Here is a 22,992-nt window from a genome sequence, read left to right as displayed (position 1 = left end):
CTAGCTGGTTAAGGCAAATGTTTGAGGCCTTCTGCAGAGTACTGAAGGAAGAAAAGCCTTTATTAGAAGTTGTGTTTTCCTCATGGCTGTAGGCTGATCTGATCTTTTTGACTTTGAAGATGAGAAATACATCTTCATATCAGTTTGTGAAATGAGGCGCTAAAGTAAAATGACAGAAAAAGATATTCATTCTTATATTAAAAAGCTGACAAGAAAATAATTAGTGTTTTCACAGTACAACAGCTTACCAAAATGCTTTCCCGTTTGTAACTTTGGTCTGAGTTGCAGTAAAAAAATATCAACACATTATTTCACTTCATAAAGGCAGTGGACAACCTCAAGGACTATGTGACTCCTTTAATGTATTTTCCACAGTGGAATTTATTCTGGAAACTTGCAAAGAAGAATTATTCCATTTAAGATCTTTATAGATCAATCAAGTTATCACTAATGCACCATTTTTTTATACCAAAATGGGCCTTCATGGGAACAAAGATCAGCTGCTTATGCTGTTGGTTGAAACTCTATGTTTTGCAAAATCAGTCAATGTCCCTTTATCTTCTCCTTTTATAAGCATCTCCATGCAGTCAGTGCTAGGGCATTCAAAAGACTGTTGAAAACCCACGACAGAAGAAAAAAATGAAGGGAGGCACTCCCTCAAACAAGGCTTTTTACATGCTTTCCTTCACTCCATTTTTGCCTGTTACTGTACAGAGATCACAGCAGTGATGCATTACCTTAATGTTTAGCCTTCATAAAACAGTAACGCTGTCCAGGTATTTGTGCATTTTCCCTATCCATACTATCACAAGTGCAAAGAACTTGCTCTCTGAGCAAATGTTTGCAAGACACAGAAAGGCTGTCTTCATTAAGGTCCTCTCTGCAATGCTCAGTCCTAATTTCAAACAAGCAGCAGCCTTTTCCCACCTACTTGTTCGTATCCACAGTTTTTGCCAAAATGAAAGAAAATGCATATACAATTAAAATTGAGCTTTTAAACAAATTCCTTCTTTAAAACCGCAAGACCATGTAAACTGCTCAGTTGTGCATGAGATATTTAGGAACTGAATTTGCATTTGTATTTCTACAGGATTTGCCTGGCTCAGCTTTGCAACAGCCTTCCCAGAAGCGTCATCAGTAACCCCCCCACCCCCGGAGTCATTCCCCTGAGAATTCCTGGAAATGAGTTGTTCTTCCTTGTTGATCTCCATCAGTAAACACTCATTTATATGCCGTCCAAACATTTCAAGTATTTTCTCCATATTTTGGATGAACCAGTGAAAGTCTTTTTTACTTCAAAATGCACTGTCAGAAGTCTGACTCCGTCAAACATTGTGGCACAGGGCAAAGAAGTGTTAACCAGGCTTGGGGAGGGACTTTTTTATTAAATACAAATGCTTACCATCACTTCTCTCAAGTTCAGAGATGGTCCTGACTCATTCTTTGTAATTCTGTGCCTGTAGGAAGTACACATCCCAGAGCTTGTATCCATCCTGCAAATCTGTGAGCAGAGTTTTATCATTAAAATGTACTGACTACCAATAAGCTTAGGTTTTATTGAATGTTTAAATATTTCAGGCCACTGGATAATCAAATAGCAGCATCTCTATTAAGACTGATATTAATAAAGAACACAAAGAATACAAGGCATGGTTGGCAGGCATTGTGTGTTTTGTGAAGAAATAGAAAAATAACTTAAAATATATGCTTTAAATAAGGTAAAACTTTCTGTTTGGAGGACAGAAGGGAATCTTTTTTATTAAGATATGGGCATCTGGTTAAGCTTGTCCTAGGGACACACTTAATGCCAGAAAAAGACAGGTGGAAGATCAATGCAAGATGACATTATTTTTAAATAGAATTCAGAGAAACATTTTAATTACTTCTGAAAATTTCTACCAGCATCTTTTTTTCTGCCAGACACATGCCTTTCTTTATCGCACATCAAGCTGCAGGACATGTTTTTGATACTTAACTCTGCAATTAGAAGAAAACATAAAAAAACAATGGCTTTGATTCTCCTTTAAATGTTCCCCAGTTCAGCCCAGAATTATTCTCTTACAGTCTAAAAGGCATATGGCTGTAATCTGGATTACTTGTTGAAATGCCATTTGTTTGGATTTCATTTCACTGATGACCAGTCAAGTGGTCTATGGAATTGTATAATTTCCATTTGTGGACACTAAAATTTGTCATATAGCTTCCAGTGCGGAGTAAAATTCAGTGATCAGTAAGCCAGCCTGCACGTCTAGCTTCATTTCTGTGACAGGTGTCTTGCATGTTCTTAAGAAATAGCATTCCAGCTTTACCAATGAAGTCAAAAGGCTTTGCTCCAGGTCCTATGGCGAAAGCCATTTCTACTTCTAAGACAGACCTTGGTTAACATACCATGGATAGGAAGGATCACCACCAGTCCACTCTCTCCTCCTGTTAGCAAGTGGTTCTTCTGGTCCACTGCAGTTTTGTTGTTCTTTTCCAAATCATCCTTGTCACCCTCTCTAGGTAAAGCTACACCACAGCCATCATTGTGATCAAAGCTTGTGCAGATAGATACAGATGAGCTCCTGAGCAGATAGTAGCCAGCTCATGTACAGTCCCAGCAGGATGTAGCTCAGCAAACAACAGACATTCACTTCCTCAAGCGAGCTATTTGCTAATACCAAACTCAGTGCTGCCATGGCTACAATGCTCACAGCACATGAGGAATTAAAAGTCTGTGTGGCTTTAGGGACTCTCTGCAGTCCAAGTAGTTCCTCATGTGGGAAGAGTCTCTCTCTCTGCAACAGCCATCCATCAGAAACCCCAAAAAAGACAGCAACTGAAGCTCAGAGCCTCTCTTTTGTTTTCTTCACCGAAAGCCTTGCAGAGACTGAATTTGTTAAAAGTCTTATTCATACTTCAGACAGAGGAAGCCTCTCCTGCTTTCATCCACCCTCCTCTAGGCACCACAGCCCAAATACCTATTTTAAGACTATTGCCATTCTAGTTCATTTTTAGTACCTGGAATTTCCAAACGATTTAGTAAATAACACTAATAGGATACACACACATCAGTCTCACTGTGCCTTTCAAAAAAAGAATAGACATATATAAATTTTCAGTAGTTTTATTGAAAAATGCCTCTTTCATTTCAGAAATAAATAATATAAGGCAGTGAAATTCACAATTTGCAGTTAAAATATAAAAGCAGCAATTCTATATCCATAGTCTTGCAAACAATTTCCAACTGCTTTTGATAACTAAGAAACAATGCATTCTGAAAAAAATAATCCATACTAAATATACAACATAAACATGCAATTCCATCTCTGCAGGATTGACTGCAATTTGGCATAAATGTTACTGTGTCTACAAACAAGGAGATTTCAGGCATTATTAAACTGTATCCAGTTAATACAATGACTTCAGCTACTTAATGGTTGTGGTGTTTAAAGGAGATGTATGAGCAGTATATGCTCTGCAAAGTGTAAATAAGAATAGAAGAAAATGACAATGATATTGGAAGGAGAGGGAATTTTTTGCTTGTTTCTTTTTTTAACTAGATAATACAGACCTGTGATCTGATTGAACTGCAAACATGCATTTGAAAAAGAAGAAAAATGTAGAGATAAAGCACACAGTCCTTAGAAAATTTGCAGCAGCTCTGTGGTTATTTTTGTTTTGGTTTTTTGGTTTTCTTTTTTTTTATTTATTTGTTTTTACATTATTTTAATGAAAAGGCAGCACTGGGATAACTGAATGCACATATTAACCTGTATGCGGCCACTCTGAGCAAAAGTATTTTACAAGCATTTCCAGAGCAATATGAAGTCTCTAGGTACACACATTGCTATCCCCACATAAGCAAGATACAAAACAGGGGTGTGTCTGATATGAAAAGACCAGAAAGCTATATTGCAAAAGGAGTTATGCACTCTGCCTGTGTGTATCTGCAAATGTAAGTATAGCAAAAACAAAAGCCACCAATCCAAAAAACCAAAACAAGACACAGATCTTTTACGGTTTTGTTTTTGCTTTTCTTGACAGCGATCTTTTCCAGCGCATATGTTCAGGGTATTCTGGTGAATGCATTTCAACTCCATAGTCCTCATACTCGTCCTCTCTCCTTTCTGACTCCATAGGTACTACAAAGGGTTCACCTTCAGGTTGATAGGGTCCACTTTCAGGCACATATGGTTCTGGTTGAAAATAGTTGTCCGATTGAACATAATAGTTATCACATGTCTTTGAATCCACAAATACAATGAAAGTTAGTTTGTCTACAAAATGTTAGTCCAATCTTATTTCCATATAATAAATATATAAATTAATAGTTCACTAGGGGTATTTTTTAGCTTTGTTCATGAATATTTTTTGGCAGGAAAATAATAAAAAGTTTTAAATTAATTTTGAAAGGCTTTGTATTTATAACACACAAAATGCTGCAGAAAGAGTCTTAAATTATGCAAGAGACCAGTTCTTGCAAAACTGAAAAAAAAGCAAAACCAAAGCAAATCAAATAAAAATAATATTTTACAGCTAATTCAGTAAATCCAAGCAGTGGACTTTATTTTAAACTGTGTAATTAGTAGAAGACATGAAACAGGTAAAGTGAACAGGTGGGCTTGGCATATACTAATTTTCTCTGAGAATGGGAAAGTAAGTGTAGACATAACTATCACCAGTGGCAATATACAGTACATGTCATTTTCTCGTGCTGTTCCTCGTAACAAACCGAGTTACAGCTGGTGCTTCAGGAACACCAAAAACTACAGCAAAACAGAAGAAAAATAATTATAAAGATTTGGTATTTATAACTGCAGTTACAGAATCCAACAAGATTACATATTAAAAAAGGCACATGCCCCAATACAGACATGTTGGTAACAAGCAACAGACAGGTAGGTTTCATAAGTTGTCAAAGATGTTATTCCGGCATATAGCAAGCAGCAGCAGGCTTTTATGCAAAAGCATCTCAGAGTTGTTAACAGATTTTAGTGGATACAGTCCCATACCAATCATTTACAAGCCACAATTAGTTTACTATTTACATAAGTCATTTCTCATTTACCAGGTTAAATCTGTCTCTTCTAAAGGCATTACCTTTGCTGGTTAGTAGTTTTATAAGCCTCCTTCACCACTGAGGCTTTTGGTGGTCTGGATCTTTTTTTTAAAAAAATAAAGACTATTTTATTATTGAAATGCAACAGGCTTAATGAATTGACATCACTGTCCTTTATCTCATTCACGATTTGTTAGTAAAAAGAATCTCCCCATTCTATGAGGCCAACATGGTTCAAAAACCATATCCATGGTGAGATATCCATACGGATTCATTTTCTAATAAGCACGTGCGCAAACATCTCAGAAACAGGATTTTCATGTATTCAAACTGTAAGCAGCACTGGCGACTTAGAAAATGTGTTAGCCGAAACCTGAAACAGGTCAAAGATATGTTAGTCTTTTAAAAAGTCCATCTGATGCGCAAAAACATACTTCCATCCAACTAAATACATAACGGTTAAGTCACAGGCATATATTTATATATGTATACATGGCTGCTTACTAGAAAGGAGAACACTGCTGAATCACAGGTACAATTTTCTTTCTTTTGCATTTAAATAAGAATTTTGTGTGAAATCTGCACAACCATCTGGCTCTTTACCCAGCAGCACTGAGTCTGCAAGTGTGTACATATATATATATATATATATAATTTCTTTTTCCTTTTAATGGGTACATGCACAATAGACTAACAGCAAACCATATCCAATAGTAGTATCACATACACTAATTTCGAGATGTTGCAATGCATACATATTAATTTGTTAACAATACTGTGGTCCTGCAGGATCCCCACGTTAAAATATATTAGAATCTTTCCAATCAGAAATTGGTGGCCGCTGTGACCCTTTATTTTGACTCCAGTAGCAGCCTTCTGTTTTGAGCTACATCACAGAGTGGAAGGCTGATATGACCCAGGGTTAATCAGAGACTCCATGGTGTTTAACAGTAGAAATTGTAGGACAGTGGTGTTTTTTCAGTTGTCTGCACTGTATCACCGAATGGATTTCCTTTGTGGAAAATTTTTATTTCAGGAATTAATTTTGTATAAATAATCCTGAAATTGCTCAAAAAGAGACACACGGAAATTGCCAACCACAGCATTCGTTTTATTTTTCGAGAGAAACATGGAGAATTCAACCTTGTTCTGAAGATGATTGGAAGGGGTGGGGATGGAGGGGAAAAAAGAAGAAGAAGAAAATGGTCACTTAAATCCTATGAGCAACATTATCAACTACTAACCGACTATGTTTAAAAAAAAAAGACTAAAATATTTAGTTACTACTTCCTATTTACAGCAAACCACACATAACATTAAGTAAATCTGCATCAAAGTCCAAATGGTTGCTCATATACTTGCACATTGCAATGAGGTAGGCCTGCTCAGTGTAACCATTCCCTTGTGATTCAGTATGTCAGGGCTGTCTCATGTAAAGCAGCTCAATAGGAACAGCCACATCTGTGAAGGCTATTTAAGGCAAGTTAAGTTGTTCATAACCTACCTGGGAATCCTTGGCCATTGTAAGGGATGCTGGCACATTGGGATGAATCACAATATCCTGGTGGCCCTGGGGGACCTCGAATACCCGCATTTCCAGGACGACCTGGTGGCCCTGGCGGTCCTCGTGATCCTGTGGAGCCTGGTGGACCAGTTCTAGATTCTCCTTGTGGACCTAATTTTAGAATTGAAAGGTTGGGGGGTTGTTTTCTTTAAGAGACAGCTTGATAAAACAGCTAACATTACTGCTGTCTAGACTACACAGTCTAGGCTATGTCTTTGGTGAGAAAACACTTGCACTTTGTTGCTATATGGGGGTCAACAGAAAGAAAACCAAAAGAAAACTAGAAATGTGACTCATCATTAGTTGCTTCCCTGTGTGTGGCTTACTTAAGGATTTATTCACAGAAACAGATTTAGTCAGGTTTGAGCCAAGTAAGAAACATCAGTGAATTCTCTGGTTTATTTCCCCTCCATGTAAGATACGAAGATCTCAAGGGAAACTACTAGATTAGACAAGCACACTGGATTTCAATTAAAATACGGGAGTACATTAATTCTGCTACCCTGTAGCCTCAGGATAGATGAGGTAATGTTTTTTTTGGAACTGATCTTATTATGGTTAGCAGAAAAGGAAAGCTTCAAGTAACTGGGACTACAATTTGCTGAAGGCATCTTATGGGTCCTGTAATGAAAAATCATGCTTAGCCTAGTAAACTACAAGCAGAAACAAATGATGCAGCTGATTTCTGCCAAGGCATCAGTGGACAAAATTGCATGATACAAAGAACAAAACCAATGGTCAAGTCATCTGACTCTATCATCTGGTAATTCTGCATGTGGGAGTATTTTGTAGTCTGGAGACAATTTGTAGTTCTGTAATAACAAGTGAAAAATGGAACTAGATACTGCAAAAATATAATTGGATAACACTTATGAAAATATCCATCCAAATACCTTTGGACAAGGTATTTTCATGAAATACATTTTCACACAAGCAAGCATGCCAGATGAGTAAATTACAAGATAAAGACAAATACCTATTAGCCATATCCAAAAATCTTTCTAAATTGCCCTTTTTTTTGCAGGGTTTTCCAGTAAACTCTAATATATGTCAAAAATATGAAGTAGACAGAGTAAAGCACATTCATTCACCATATGTAGTCTGGTTCCCTATGAAGAAATGTTGTCTTTTTCTCTTACTTTTCTGTAATCTGAAAAAACAAGAAATATTTACCAGGTGGTCCTGGCAAACCTCGTGGTCCTTGAGATCCAGTCCCTCTTTCACCTTTCTCTCCAGGCATTCCTACAGAATAAAAAAAAAAAAAAAAGAAAAGCAATAAAAACCAAAGGAAGGAAACCACATCAATAAATATTTCTTCATGCTCTCTCATTGATATTAATATTCAGTTCCCATTGTTTAATGTAACGAGGCTGGTCAGACTTTATTTTGTACAGATGTCCAAAAGTGTACTTGGGAAAATAATTTGGTTATAAATATACTGAGCTAAAAATAAAGCAGGATGCAGAAGTAATTTAGTGTGAATAAACTTTCTCAAACATAAAAAAGTCTTTGAGACACTTAAAACAGCACAGAACCTTATTATTTTAAACTGCAAACAGGAAGGTATTTTCAAGCTTGCATACTTCTGCTATAAAGGATGCTTTACACTTTCTTAGAAACAGTTATGATGAAATAATTTTAAGAAAGAGCAGAATTCAGCAATTAGTTCTTCCTTGATTCTTTTCTAGTCTTTTTTAAAGATTATGCTAAAATATATGCTAGAAAACACAGCACTGAGTCTATGCTGCAGTAGAGTAGCTGGAATAAGCAAAGGCCACAAGACAGAACAGTACAGACACTCCATGTCATTGCAGTGATCCAAGGTAGCCACAAAATAGGTTTACCCATATGCTCAAACTCAGTTCAGAGTTGCTTCCCTCTCTCAGAGTATTACAAAGAGCCAAGGATGTAGACCTAATTCTTTCAGCTCCTACTTTTTATTCTTGGTAATGACTCATTTTCTCTCTTAATCAGAGTTGTGTTACTCCAAACAGCCTTTCAAGATGTAGCTGTTTAGTGCCAGAAGAGTTCTGAGAACATTCACTTTCCTGGGATATACTATGAGCCTGAGAGAGAAGCCAAAATGTTATACCAACTTGTGTTTCATGAAACATGAGCAAGGGAGATACAGAGGAAAGCACTGATGTAATTAACCTTGTCCTCCAGAGCATCAGTGTCCCTCAGGCAATCCAGCTGTCCTACCAAGCTACTGTTAGCTGTGGCTTCCTAGTCTGACATGGTAAAGGGATCAGACTGCTCCTCTGGCAGCCTCTGCACTATGTCCACTGTGAAATATACAGCTGCCTTTGAATTTACTCACCTCTTTCACCAGGTGGTCCTTGGACCCCAGGAGGTCCTGGGAATCCTGGTCTTCCTCCAGGTCCAGGCTCTCCTCTTGTCCCAGCAGCTCCTGGAGGACCAGGTGGTCCTGGTGGCCCTGGCTGGTTACGGTTTGAATAATAATCGTTCGGGATTTGATTCAGCATTTGATTGAACCGGCTCATTTGGCCTTCAGAAGAGAAGAAAATGGTTCAGTAAATCATGTGAAATGAGTGAAAGTCTATCAGAGTGGGAAGGAAAAACAAATTATCTCTCTTCATTAAATCCTATCCTTGTTCCCATTCAATAAATTAGTGGTGAACTGGTACAGATGAACTAGGAAGACTTATGATGAATGTCTGATAAGAACGTTGAACATAAGTGGAGGAGGAAGGGAAGAAAGGTAACAGGGATTCTGGAAGCCAATAACATTAACAAAAAAATATTTTTAAAGCAGGTAAAGTCACAGAATAAGCATTTGTTTACAACAGTCTTGCTCTCAGAGCTCTAATCACAGGGTGTTTCTACTTTGAAGAATGGAAAGGACTTGTTACACTTCAAAAGGTGGAACATCACATTTCTATGTACTTTCAGAGCTCTGAAGCTATCATAAACACAGTATAAATTATTCACGTGTAGAGCTAGCAGCACACAGTCTATGAAGTCACTTTCTCAAGCCTGTAGGATGCACAGGCTTATACCTATATACCTTCTGCATATAGGCAAATTTCATTTCATTTCATTTCCAAAGAAAGGCTTCTGAACAAAAGCAACAGCATTATGTAGCTATGCAGAAAGGAGTTGTTAATAGGGGGACACATTTAGCCCTACCTGACTAGTGTAATGTGCCAGTCCTAGCATAACCCTGAAGAGATGAGCTGAATATGAAAAAAATAAGGCAGGGAAGTTCAAAAAAAGGATGCTAAAAGATCCTAGATAACACGTCCTTATTCATAAGCCTAATACATTCATGAATGTACTTTCCTTCCTCTGCGATGGCTAACTAATAGGCATGTTTTAAATAGCAGCCATCACAGACATTTTAAGGGACATACTGTCCTCCTCCCTGTACACAAGCCCTCTTAATGATACAAAAGGTGTATCTGTTCACCTCAGTCAGCACCTACCCTTGTTATAGAAATAATATTAAGTAGAATTTATGGGCACATTTGTCTCTGTCCTCCTCGGCAGGTCTGCTGATAGCAAAAGCACTGCCTCAGGGACAGAGAGAAAGCTTCTGAAGAGAACACTTTCATGGGATGCAGAGCTGCACTGCGTGGCAGTAGAGGACTGAAATACAATTTGGAGTCCTTATCCAAATAAATATAATTTTCACTTGCATAGCACAGCTGATTCTGTGCACAGTATTTACCCAACACTCATCTATCTTTTCCTGCTAGCAAAGTACCTGCAGTGAGCACCCTTTTTCTCACCAATTCCCTCCTCCTGAAGATAAGACATGCTTAATGGGAAAATGTATACTGATTTTATAACAAAGATGAAGTAATTTTGGACCAGACTGGCAAAAGGAAAGTCACTTTCCTTGTACAGAGCATTAGACTTGCACGTGTATTTCCAAAGGTCACAGATTAGTTCACGATCAAGTTAGCCATCTGGATCTGGCAAAAATTTAGTGCTACATTTTCTTCCACCAAATCATAGGCATTGGACAGCTATCAGATCACTCAAGCTCTTGCTATGCTCTGTTGCCAGTATCCCTCACCTTAAATTTAAATCACTGTTTTCTCTTTTAACAAACAAAGTAATAAATTACCAGTAATAAATTACCAGAGAAATAAAGCAAGCAACACTGTTTACCATTTATCAGTTGTTCACAAACTTGTCTTGCAACTGCTCGCATCATGTTCTGAGAAGCAATGTCACCCTAAATAATCAAAACCAAAACAAGTGTTTCATCAGCAAGTGTCTGTGCTTTTAAAGACATAGTGTTTAATTAAAAAATCTGAGAAAAACTGACTTTAAAACAGACTTACCCTGTCACCTTTTTCTCCCTTCATTCCAGGTGCACCCTAAAACAAATACAGTAAAAATAAAACTGAAGGATTATGTTATTCCACCCCACCTACAGTTTCGAGACATGGAATTTTAGAAAACATTTTGAATCCTTCAAGAAGACAGACCTGGTCCTCCTTGAACTTTACATTTCAGAGATGCTAAAGCAGGTGCCAGAAAAGACTGGGCAAGCAGTGATCTTTTGTGTAAAGTCAAACACACTGACAGATTCAGAAGAAAAAGATCTGAAGGAAAAATTCAAATTAGGGCCAAAGAAACTGACGTATTCTGACACTGGGAGCATACTGGCAATTTGAAAGTTGAATTTCTAGCATCACACTTCTGTAAATGGTAAATAGTCTTGTGCGAATTATATATGATTGTTTAATTTTAAGTCTTAAGCCAACTCACCTTTAAAGAAGCTAAGCTAGAAAGAATAACACATGTCTAGGAATGGTAGCTGTCTCCTTGAACCCACAAGAAACAGACCCTGTGTTAAGCAAAAAAGTGCAATGCAGAGATGACCCATAAGATGGAGAGAGATGCCATTAAGTGCTTATTCTATTCATAACAACAGCTTCCCTGCTAATTCTCAATCATTTCTAGTCTTACAACGGTCTCATAGAAGTCTTAGCTTGAACTGCTTTATAATTATTGACGTTTGCCAAGAGGTAACTTTTGTTTAACAGCAATTTCCATTTGCCTTTGAATACTCTAGTGGCTGTTGTGGGTTTTTTGGTTTTCAAGAATACTATGTAAGAAGCCAACCAGAAGGACTGATTCTAATTTTTATATATGTATGTGTCTATGGCTACAAAAACATCAGATATACTGTAAAGATGTTTTTAAATGCTCAACTGGAGATAATGCATGCACAATCTACTCTGCAAACAAAATTTTGTGTGTGCACCTCTCACACAAGGTTTTGAGATTTTAGCCTTATGTTTGCATTCCACTGCTAGCAAAGAAAAGCATTGAGAGAGAGCAAACCATACTTTCCAAAGAAAATGTAATTACAGTGCTTGGTTTGATAGATTTTTAAAGATTTTCAAAATAGACAGCAATGATCTCAGAAGGATGTTTATAATTTCCTTTGGTCTATTTGGCATGATTTTGGCCACAGTAAAAATTGCAGATGCCCATTTAAAATAAGTAGAAAATTAGATTTACAATCATTTGTTTTAGCTACTAGGTCACCCTTTGAAAAATATAAAAATCTGCAAAGAGTTTTAAAACTATTCTTTTTATTTTGACATCAAAATACAATAGAAAAAATGGCTTAGGAAGGCATCATTAATAGCCCTTCCAATGCTCTTGAATACTCACTGTGACAAATGCCACATGTGCCAAATTCCAGTGCAGTACAAACAAAACTTTGTCTGAAACTATGGCTCCTGAAGGGAACTCAGTGGATGCAGAGTTAGGCCAAAGCTGAGTCCTTCTATTGTAAATTCACCTGCCAGAATGTGTCCAAAGAGCACAGGAGCTTTGTTAGTTAAGCGTTAAGCAAAAATGGGCTGGCATGAGTTCAAATAGGTTTTCACTTGTAGCCTAAATTACTATTTGAACATAAGGCATATTTCAAAGGTGAAAGACCAGTTTGGTCATCTGCTGCTCCGCATGGCTCTCCTCATAGTTACACATACATCCTAAGTATCACTGCTTTTTACATTGCAGTATTTCTTTAAGGAGCCTGTTTATCACCATTAACAAAGCAAATGCTAAGTGTGGGCCGCAGCTGTTTTTCATAACATTCCTACAGTACCCGCAACTAATTTCAACAACACGAGACAACAAATCATTCCACTGAGGTCACAGCGGATACAATTCAAATGCAGTGGCACTGTTTCATAGACTTCCACCAAGGTTTTGGGCAAACAAATTCCCATGCGGTATGTCAGAGTGTGAACTTGGTATGATACCTGAGCTTCTCTGCAGCAGTGTTGCATACACCTACCCCACAACATGCCACAGAAAATATGAAGCACCTCATCCACCAGTGAGTTAGGTAGTTGGCATATGGTACATTTGCATCCTGAATAACAGCCCATTCACGCAAAATTAATTGTACAGACTCAAATGAAAGATTGAGAATGGCGACACCATAAATGTGCCACTGGAATAAATTATTCCACCAATGAGACTGTTACTAATATGTACACAATATACCCATCAAACTGATGAATATTCTCTCCCTTCTGTTCTTCACTCTTTCATCTATATCTTTTCTTACTCTGTGAGGTCCACAGGGAAAAGGTCTGCCTCTCAGTTTTAGCTTAGCACTGCCACATGCTGAAACAGACCATGGACTTGTAAATGCCGTAACAACATAAATAAAATGTAACAATTAAAACCATCAGGAAAATATGACATTTCTATCTGTCATTCTCTAATAATGAACATTGTGGTAAATGCTGATGTACTGAAGCTCTAAAAGAGATGTAATTTGACTCTCAGTCCAAGAGACATTAACATCTCTGTCAAACTGCCACATGTATCTGAAATATCCACTGAATATAATTGAAGGTTTTTCACTTGCACTAGTCTATAACATGAAAATCTGAGGGAAAAAAATATTAACAAATTATTTGATGCCTTTTTTTCTGTTTGAAACTTAGCAACTTTTTGCTGTTTTCTGAAAGCATATTAATTTGAAATTATCTGCTGAGTACATATTTATAATACCTGCTCATTCTAATTCTCATTCTTTCTAAGACTTTCATGGTACAACTTTGTATTGTTTTGACCAGAAGCAAATCATGCAGTATGTCTTCTTGTTTATTCACTAGGTAAGTGCAAGCATTAGAAACCAGATTTCTGGTCTACTGTCCCACCAATATTTTAATAATTACTTAAAATGCCCTGTTCCAATGAATTCACTTGCTAGCACATTCACACATCAAAACTATACACAGAAGGGAAAAAAAATGAAGCACACTTAAAATGTTTGAATCCTATGTAGGGAAAAAAAATGAAGCACACTTAAAATGTTTGAATCCTATGTACTGTTTCTGGAAATATTTTTGCTGACTGGTCAAGAAAAGTTCTTCAGGCTGTCTTCAGCCACAAGCCATGTTAGTAAGACAGGAAGGTGCTCTGGTAACAAAAGCACAACATTGCTCCAACGTATTGCCAACAAAGGTCCCCCAGCTAGAAAAATGCTAAAGCCATTCCTTAATTATAAGTGATACATAGTCAACTTTAGAATTCACTGAAATCAAATGAGCCTCATTCTTCAACTTGTGACCTTGCAAACATACGGTGATTTAGCCTTATGATTGGAAATCTACAGACTATTCCTAATTTTAAAATTTGAAGATTAAAGGCTCACTGGCTATGTTAACAACAAAGTTCATTTTCTACCCAGATATTTTAGAAATACAATTTCCAAAAAAGTAATTACAACTGCAACTACTGAGTTGCTATTTGCACCTTCCTTACACTTGGTTATATTCTTCTTAAATTTCACTTTATTTTCTTTTAATAGAGAAAAACGTGCAATTTAGTCAATTGCTTGCCAGCATTTTGAGAAGCAGCAGCTGCTGCTGACATTCTGTTTGGTTGATATCCTGCAATGAGGGAGTTACTTGGGGTCAGTGTGAGGAAAAGCTAGTTTATGCTGCATGTGGGATTTTTCTGAGCTGTGGGATGAAAGCTGGGGCTGCAGCAAAGTTCTATGGCTGAAGGAGGACAAAACAAAGGAAGTTTTGCTATTTTTACTTTAAAAGATAATGCGCTCAGTGTTTTTCCCAAACGAATGTTTGCTCCCCACATGAACCACCAGTTAGCTGCTCCCAAAGCGGCGTCTTTTTGAAACCTCATCTAGGATGTCTGCATAGATGGACACAGGATCAGTGAATACATGGCAGAAGAGAATGAAAAATACTCAAAAACTGCATTTAACTCACAGCAAACATCTCCCTTATGTGCTTGGAATTACTCTCTAAAGGTTTTCACAGGCTGTTTGGTCCTGCAGACATCAGTCTAATAGTACCTTATATATAAAACATAAATTCCTTGCACTGTTTCCTGGGGACCTTCTAGATGAACAAAGTCAGACCCTGTTGTCACAGTCTGTTTTATAAACAAGACAGCTCCACCTTAAGACGACTTAGTCTGCCTACCCATCCATTACCATTTTCACTCTCACCTATAAAACAACAGTACTGGAACTTCTCTGATAGTCCAAGATCTTCTATTTCCCATTATATTTATTCACAGAAAATGTACATCCATTTCTTGAGCCAATATCCTCTTTTAGCTTAATGATGCTTTCTTACCCTTGCTGGTTGTTACCTTATGGTGTATGGACTATTACCAAATTCTCACTCTCTGTTTGACCAGACAGAGGACGGATATATTAGTTTCCTCTAGGATAGCCAGTGCTCAGTTTTCAATAGATTTACTGACTCATTTGTGTTCTTACCATTCCTTTTTTGGAAATTTTGTTACTGCACTAAAAAAATACATAAGTTTCTCTTGGAAATATTTATAAGCGGATTATAAAGTAAAATTTCCTATTTCCATGAAAATTCTGTTAACGCTTCAAGTTTCAACTTGTTCTAGTATAAGTACACATTGAGGTACAGAAATGCTTACAGACACATTTGTGGTGCCCTCTGCCTCATCTTAGCATATTAGTGGTATTTAATACAACAGGAAAGAGCTTCAATTGACTGCATTCACTGGGAATGTCTTCGCAACACCACGGCTCCTCACAATTTGCATGTAACTGTGTATCTTTTGCATGGGGTGTTCCTTGCTTTGTAGGGGTGTACCACCTGACTTGCACTGCTTAATACCAACAATACAGATTGTTCAGGTAGAATAAAAAAAGGCAGGATCTGGTCAAAAAATATTTACTCCTTGTATTTACCAGAGGCAACTTGAAATCTCACTATTTTTCTCCAGGACAGGAAGTTACAAATTCAGGCAGGCCTGAACTATGACTCAGAACACTGCAAGTTGCATTTGGCCATTAGGCTGCGCCTTTGGCAATTCTGATACTGGACACAAAGGAAAGCATTGAAATTCTGTCCACCAGAAGATAATAAAATATCTGTGCAAGGTGCAAGCCAGAATTCCTGCTAGGATCTGTTCTAGAAACATAAAAAATGGTAAATGTGATGTGCAGTGTCACATTACAAGAAAATACAATAACTGGGGGAAAAAATATTTCTAACTGAAAGAAACTCTTAAGATTAGACTGTAGGAGAACTTACACATGGTGCTTGGACAGAAGTTGACTGCCTTGCTTTGCAAAAGTACTGAAATTGGGCTTGCAGCCAGATTTCCTTCTATTCATGTTATTTGCCTGCATAAGATTCTTGCTGTTGAACTGGGTCAGCTATCCAGTATCCCAGGTGAAGGAAAATGGATACACCTGGTAGTTTGAAGCTCACTTGTGAACAAACCACAGCACCTTGTGCCCTGGCTATGTTTATCAAGCACCTGACCTGGCAGGAATATCACATTAGCAATGTATGTCTAAAGGCAGGAAAGCTTCAGTGTTTTCCTAAGACACTCAGTGTCCTCTACTGTGAGGAGAAATGAGATTTATAGGCTGGCAAATGCAGACTGAATTCAACGTGTGTATGGGAAAATGACCCAGCTTCCATGTGCTCCTGGGAACTTCCACTTCATAACCATCAAGCTGCCCAGACTACTATATATTCTTCAAAATTCTCCAGCTGTCATATACACAATGACATTGAAGCAGGATGGAAAATTCTGGCTGATTGCCAGATGTTAGGTACAAGTAGTGAATGACTTCTTGTTTCAATTGCTGTCTCCACTCCTGACTCAAGCGTAATTTCTTAGAGATCCTATAAATGAATCAACTCAAATTTCTCCTGAAAGCACTGGTGGGAGGCAGCACCTCCTTCTCTTTCTCCCTATTCAGGATGCACTTTAAAGGTTTGAATAGAACCCACAGAAACCACCCCCAAATAATTTTGAGATCACGTTGTAAAAAAAACAAAACATTTACAAAACTGAAGTGATTATGTAATATTATCAAAGATTGTCCACCTTCAGCAGTGTACCACTTTTTTACTACACACACACATAGACAAATATGAAGACTTTCCAGTCGTTTTGCTGACCTAGTTCTTCATGCTTATGCAGTGTAGGAATATATATGTCTTGGCACATAATAGCCTATGATCTTTTAGGTGGAAACCAGAGACCACAATTTCCAGCCCCAACTATTAAACTCAGCAAAATGACATACTGTAAAACTAAAACTGTTTGAAAAAAAGGCTTGCGGTCTTAGGTCAGCTCCACTGTATTAACCACTGTCATTAGTGCAAGACAAGTATTTAAAGCAAGCAGAAGTCTCATATTCATCAACAGACTATAATTTTAAATTTGATACTGTGAGTGTATAATTATCTTACTGGTGTCCCACGATCTCCTGGCTTCCCTGGTTTTCCACTTGGGCCAGCAACTCCTGGAACTCCTGGGGCACCCTACAGCAGAAGACATCTAAAGTGAATTGTGGAAATCCAGAACGGCCTACGTGCTAATAAGAAATGTGTTATTGTATTGAGTGCAAAGCAATACTGAAAATGACTCCTATCGGGGGTTTTTTTCTGTTAGGTACATATCAGGCTTGAAAACTTTCCTCCTGAAAAAATGCTTGTTTCTTCATGGAAATGTGTCCTTTTACATAACACCACAGTTTAACGGGCATTTCTGAGTCTAAAGGTGCAGAGAGTGTCTATATGTTTTTGGTATTGCTCTTAATGACAGATTCCTAAAGGAGTACAAGACAGTTTGGCCACCTAACTTCATCTGGAAGGTCTGTGAGCCATGTAAAAGTCCACAACAAGAAGTCCATAAAAATCATTCTAGTGATACTAGATAAATATGAACAAATAAAAGACCAGTGTTAGGTTATGTGATAAAAGCTCATCTGGACATCCACAAAGGAGCACCAGAAAGACGATTGTGGGAGAGTGGGGGCAGCCCAAATAATACTCTGCCCTAGTGACTCCTGTCTATAGAAATGTATGTGGTGTAAATGTGTGCTCTGTGTACGTGTGCCTACTGGGAATACATCTTCTGCCTTGCTGCTGGCTGGACCTAGTAACATGGAGCTGCAGCAATTTGCCAGTCTCGGGCTGTCTGATCCAGCATAATATGCTTTTCTCTAACAACCAGCACCTTTTCTAACACAGTCCCACAAAACACAGTGAAGTAGCTTTTTAAGCAAAAACTAATCCTCAAACACTTTTGTCAAGAAAAACTTGTATTAACAGTGTGTTTTTCACCAGACTACAAGTAATAAGCTGATTGGTTTCAGCAGACCAAGCTATGCATTTAAAGATTATGGCTAAAGAACCAGGTAAACTGGTTCCTCCCTTATTTACACTGGCAGAAATCAGTTTCAAAACCACTGTTATGAATGTTTGTGAATACATGCTTTATGCAGCTGTCTGCTCAACTTTTACTGAGAGTTTCCGAGATCCATTTAGGATATTAAACAAAAGATCCATTTCATATTTGACAGAAACTGAAAATACCAATGTGGCTCTCTCTTGGCTCAGGTCTCTTATTTCAGATTATATCAAAGACAAAATTATATTTACCGCTGGTCCTGGTGGGCCTCTGGGACCTGTGGGACCATCTTTTCCTGTGAAACCCTATTCAAAAACAAAAGCATGATTAGAGGTTAATTTAAGATTATAGCCTGATTAAAATGGCCTTTAAGATTATGTAATTGCAATACTCCTGATTACTACTAGCATGTATTTTAAAACCTATCCACAATGTAAGTTATAAAAATAGCTATCACAACTAATGCTGGAGAAGGCTATGGAACAATGAGCTTCAGCCAATTTACAAGATGTTCAGCTGCTGTTGATTAACTGAAGATGGAATGAGTCTCTCTCAATGTTTTTAAGAAAAGGAATCGTTGTTCTATCCCAGAGGAGCAAGATCTCTCTTTTTGCTGTTCTCTCACTAACAGATTAGCTGGAAAATCAGAGGTTTCTACTTTAATGAAGAAAAACCTTCCTCTCAGATACTTCCCCTGCAAGAAGAGATGCTGAGAAATCCTCTTTCAATAATCTAACATAGCATTCACAAATTAACATTGATGGTCCATGGCCCACTAATGACCCACCAATCCAATGGTATTTTCTTTGGCAGCTGTCTATCACATGGTGGTCTGTTTTCATTTCCGCTATCAGCTCCCACCAAAGGATAACTATAAATGCATATATCAGCTATTAATTTTGAGTGTAAAGGTAAGTCATTGCTTCAGTCATCTCAAAGGTGATATGCCACCGTGAAGACAAAAGACATTTGCTTAGTTAACCCCAAATTAGAAGAAAGGGATTGCAACAACTCCACAATGAAATATCTATGTGCATGCCCTTCAATATGAAGACATTTCAGAATCCCCATCCAAAGAAAAGTTCTTAGCTCCAGATAGTCAAAGGTTAAGGAGCAAACTTGACCTTCACAGTAAGAATGGCACAGACAGATTCTTTACAGATATGACATCTCCCAGACATTGAGATAAGCAGAGTTTCAAAGGGATCCCCTGCAGCAGCAACAGTGTGTGGAAGACAGCAGGGCTAAGTACCTCAGCAGAGCCCTTCTCAGTGAATATACTGCTCTATGGGTGCAGGCATCTGAGAACCTAGCCAGGAGAGTGAGCAGGGCAATTTTTACAGAATCTTTCTGGCTACCCTATGACTATCTGGGGAGGTTTTTCCAGTCCTTCCACTTTTACCTCTCCAGGTTGGATACTGATAAAAGGACTCATTTTGAAAAAGCATTTGAAAATAGAAAGATATGATAAGGGAAAAAAACCCCAAACCACCACATTACCTGGTCTTTTCAGAAGATAAACTGAGGAAGCCTTACCCTTTCTCCTGGAGGTCCCATTGGGCCAGGTGGACCAGGTAAACCTGGGGTTCCCTAGAGGGAAAAGGAATGACAAACTGTATCCACACCAGAACAAACATCATTGCTATGCTAATCATCCCAGTATATATGCACACATTTAAATATTTAACTGTCTTCAATGTTGCTTTTTTGGCATTTGCAAAAATAAAACAAATCTTTAGGAGAAACCATTTCATACACACGATAGAGGAGTCTTCACCCTCACTCTACTTTTTACGTTCATTTCCTTGCCAGCCCATAATTCAGCTTCAAAAATAATTTTCAGTACTGTTCCCATAAAACAGATATATCTGGTTTATCGCTTGTACAAACATGACTTCAGGATGTCAGCTAATCCTTTAACACCTGGTGCTAAAGCCTAGCTGCAGTCATTGATCAGAATATATCTAAAGAAACAAAAATTAGATTCTTCCTGTATTATTCTTTTCCCCCTATTGTCCTATTTTTTAACCTTCTGCTACTTTATTGTGCACATTCTAAATCCTCTGTTTCTGTTCCTTGTAGCTTCTGAGTAAAGAATAAACCCTAAAATTAAACAGACAGTCTACATTAGAGGACACTCAAGAATAATTTCATTCAGTACTCTGAACTGGATACTGAACAGCCTTGTATCATGTTGTCATGTTCTTCCCCCTTTTCTATCTAAACTCACCATACACTAAAATGTAGCATTGCTTTCTACAGGACATTACTACTCCCTAAATGTATATTACTCAGGGCTATAAGGACTGATAAAACAGGTAAAGAATACAAGGCCCTTGGTCCATGACTGACCTTATCTGATATATGAAACTAAATCCACAACACCATTTAAACATCTCCCATATAATCTTTATATCCCCAGTAAAATCAAGGACAATACAATAACCAAGGAATATTAGTTATGTCACCACCTGTGCAGATTGATGACTGTAGATTATCCAAGTCTGGCCAATTATCCAAAAAAACACTTATTATTTCTCCTCAAAACCTAATCCTAGTTTACAATATAGAAACCTGCAAGTAAGTGAAATTTAATATTGGTTTCTTCTTTCAGAAAGCATACAATTAAAGTCCCAAGACCATTTGACTTCCAAATGTAGAAAGCAACTAGACAACATTGTTGAAGAGGGGTTCAGCAAAGGTTCTGCAACCTTTATTTTAGGAAGACATTTAACTGCAGGTGGTCAGAAATTGAGGGACTTTCCTGGGAAGTTATCAGTGTACTTTTCATAATCCAATGGTCTGTCCCTGTGCATTCACAACTGTCCAGATGCACATTTGGCTTGACTCAGTACAGCTGTTCTTTCATTCTCGCTGTTTTGAATAGTTTACTATTTCCTACATTTCAAATTCCTAAGTGTAAGACAATTATGTTTCCAAAACTATTGCTTAGGAAGGTATGAGAAGAGCCCATGACTCCTAGCGATGTCAGACAGCTGTGCAGCAGCCACCCTGTATCAGGAATAGTGTAAAATGACATTATCTCATCTAAGCATCGACTTACCGATCGCCCGGGTAGTCCAGGCTGGCCAGCATCACCTTTCATTCCTTGGCGACCCTATAATTTTCATAAACGATTGTTAGAGATTCTGAATTACAGAACAGAGCAGCAAAATAATTAATTTGTGTAAATGGACACAAAATATTTCTGCAAGATACCTAGATTAAGGAATCCATAAGCCAACTACGTATTACAATAAAACAAGATACAAGATACATGCCTGTTAACTGAAGCAATACTGATCATCTCACAAACATTTACAAATGCAGGATGATTGGTTGACATTATATTAAAAACATAGGCAAACAGACATTTGAAGGGGGCACATATTTTGATAAGGAAGTGACATGGACTTTTCAGTAAGAGACTGAAATTAATGTCTTCACAAGCAGAAAAGCAGGGAAGGGGTACATGTTTTCTCCTGACCTCCCTTATCTTTCTCAACTGGTGAATGGAGCTGTCTACACTCACGAAAGGTAAAAGCTAAGTTTTTTTGAAGTATCACTATTCTTCTCTAACCCATGGTCTAAAAGGCATTACACACTTCCAGGACACAAGGTTTAGAAGCATATAAAGAAGCAATGTACTGCCTTTCACAGCTTTCAGTGTATTGCCTTTAACAACTAGCTTGCATTCCACATACACTACAGCACTGTAGTATAAATGCCCACATGAGCTAGATTTGACAGTACAATATTTATTTTCCACAGTGGCTTGTGTGATAATCCAGTATTAATAACTGCTGATGACACACAAATAATGAAACAATTTGTAAACATAGCTTGCCAATGTGAATTGCAATTGATATGAAAAATGAAATTACATGAGTCAAACGTGGTGCTCTAAGTTATTGTTAACTAATGAGAAGTTCCACCAAGGTTGGTGTTTTCATTCTTCAGAGGTTTTCAAACTGAATGTGACAAATAAATATATTTATTGTATTCCACATGTAAAAGGAATATGTTTGGCCTTTCTTGCTGTTTGGCACCTCTAGGTCATCTTGATGAAGGTTTTCCTCCCAATACATAATAAAAAAATGAAAAGCATCTATAACGGTTAACAAAATCTTTCTACTTTGTCCTTACAAAACAGAAGGTGTACCTAACATCTATCACCTTAGAGCACATTTTGTTTTCTATTTCTCAAATTACATTACAGACTGAGAAGGTAATCTGGTTTCAAATGCAAAATGAGACAGAGTGCAAGGAGACACGAATTCTATTTTTTTTTCCATAAATTTTATATTTTAATCAAAGGCTTCATACAAAAAGCTCCTGATTATATTAAAATATGAGATAATCCTAAACAGGAAATATCAAAATTATATTCCTGCTTTTGGGGTGATTACTTACTGAAATATGGTAAAAGCAGTCATTCAGAATGTAGACAAAGGGTTACCTATGTATCTGCTATAAAAATCAGAATCTGGTGAAACTTCATCAGTGTTAATACAGTTACTCTGGCTTTGAAGGCATGTACATGAAATCAGAAGTAGCCTCTTGCTAAAATATGCATGCTGTTGCCAAGAAAGTCCCCTAGGAATGAAGGGCTGTTTTGTATGCCTAGAGCTAGGCACCCATTGCCTCTCTGAACTTTCAGCTACTGATTTAAGCTAATAAAATAGAAGTTGGACATGTAAATCTGTGAGAAAGA

The 22,992-nt window shown here is 37.6% G+C and overlaps 1 protein-coding gene across 1 annotated transcript in view; it reads right to left on the bottom strand.

The window, feature by feature from the left end:
- Nucleotides 1-3,126: 3,126 nt before the first annotated feature.
- COL12A1 (collagen type XII alpha 1 chain) overlaps nucleotides 3,127-22,992 on the bottom strand; it is a 105,337-nt gene continuing 85,471 nt past the window's right edge. Inside the window, exons 58-67 of the mRNA XM_068409744.1 lie at nucleotides 21,343-21,396; nucleotides 19,815-19,868; nucleotides 18,530-18,583; nucleotides 17,336-17,407; nucleotides 10,919-10,954; nucleotides 10,743-10,809; nucleotides 8,926-9,114; nucleotides 7,779-7,847; nucleotides 6,546-6,716; nucleotides 3,127-4,178 (exon numbers count right to left, since the gene is read on the bottom strand). Of these exons, the coding sequence (XP_068265845.1) occupies nucleotides 3,997-4,178; nucleotides 6,546-6,716; nucleotides 7,779-7,847; nucleotides 8,926-9,114; nucleotides 10,743-10,809; nucleotides 10,919-10,954; nucleotides 17,336-17,407; nucleotides 18,530-18,583; nucleotides 19,815-19,868; nucleotides 21,343-21,396 (948 nt within the window). The 3' untranslated portion in view covers nucleotides 3,127-3,996. The remainder of the gene's footprint in view (nucleotides 4,179-6,545; nucleotides 6,717-7,778; nucleotides 7,848-8,925; nucleotides 9,115-10,742; nucleotides 10,810-10,918; nucleotides 10,955-17,335; nucleotides 17,408-18,529; nucleotides 18,584-19,814; nucleotides 19,869-21,342; nucleotides 21,397-22,992) is intronic.

The sequence above is a fragment of the Nyctibius grandis genome, chromosome 1 (assembly GCF_013368605.1).
Source record: "Nyctibius grandis isolate bNycGra1 chromosome 1, bNycGra1.pri, whole genome shotgun sequence".
Classification (NCBI taxonomy): Eukaryota; Metazoa; Chordata; class Aves; order Nyctibiiformes; family Nyctibiidae; genus Nyctibius; species Nyctibius grandis.
This window is presented reverse-complemented; position numbering and strand designations above follow the sequence as displayed.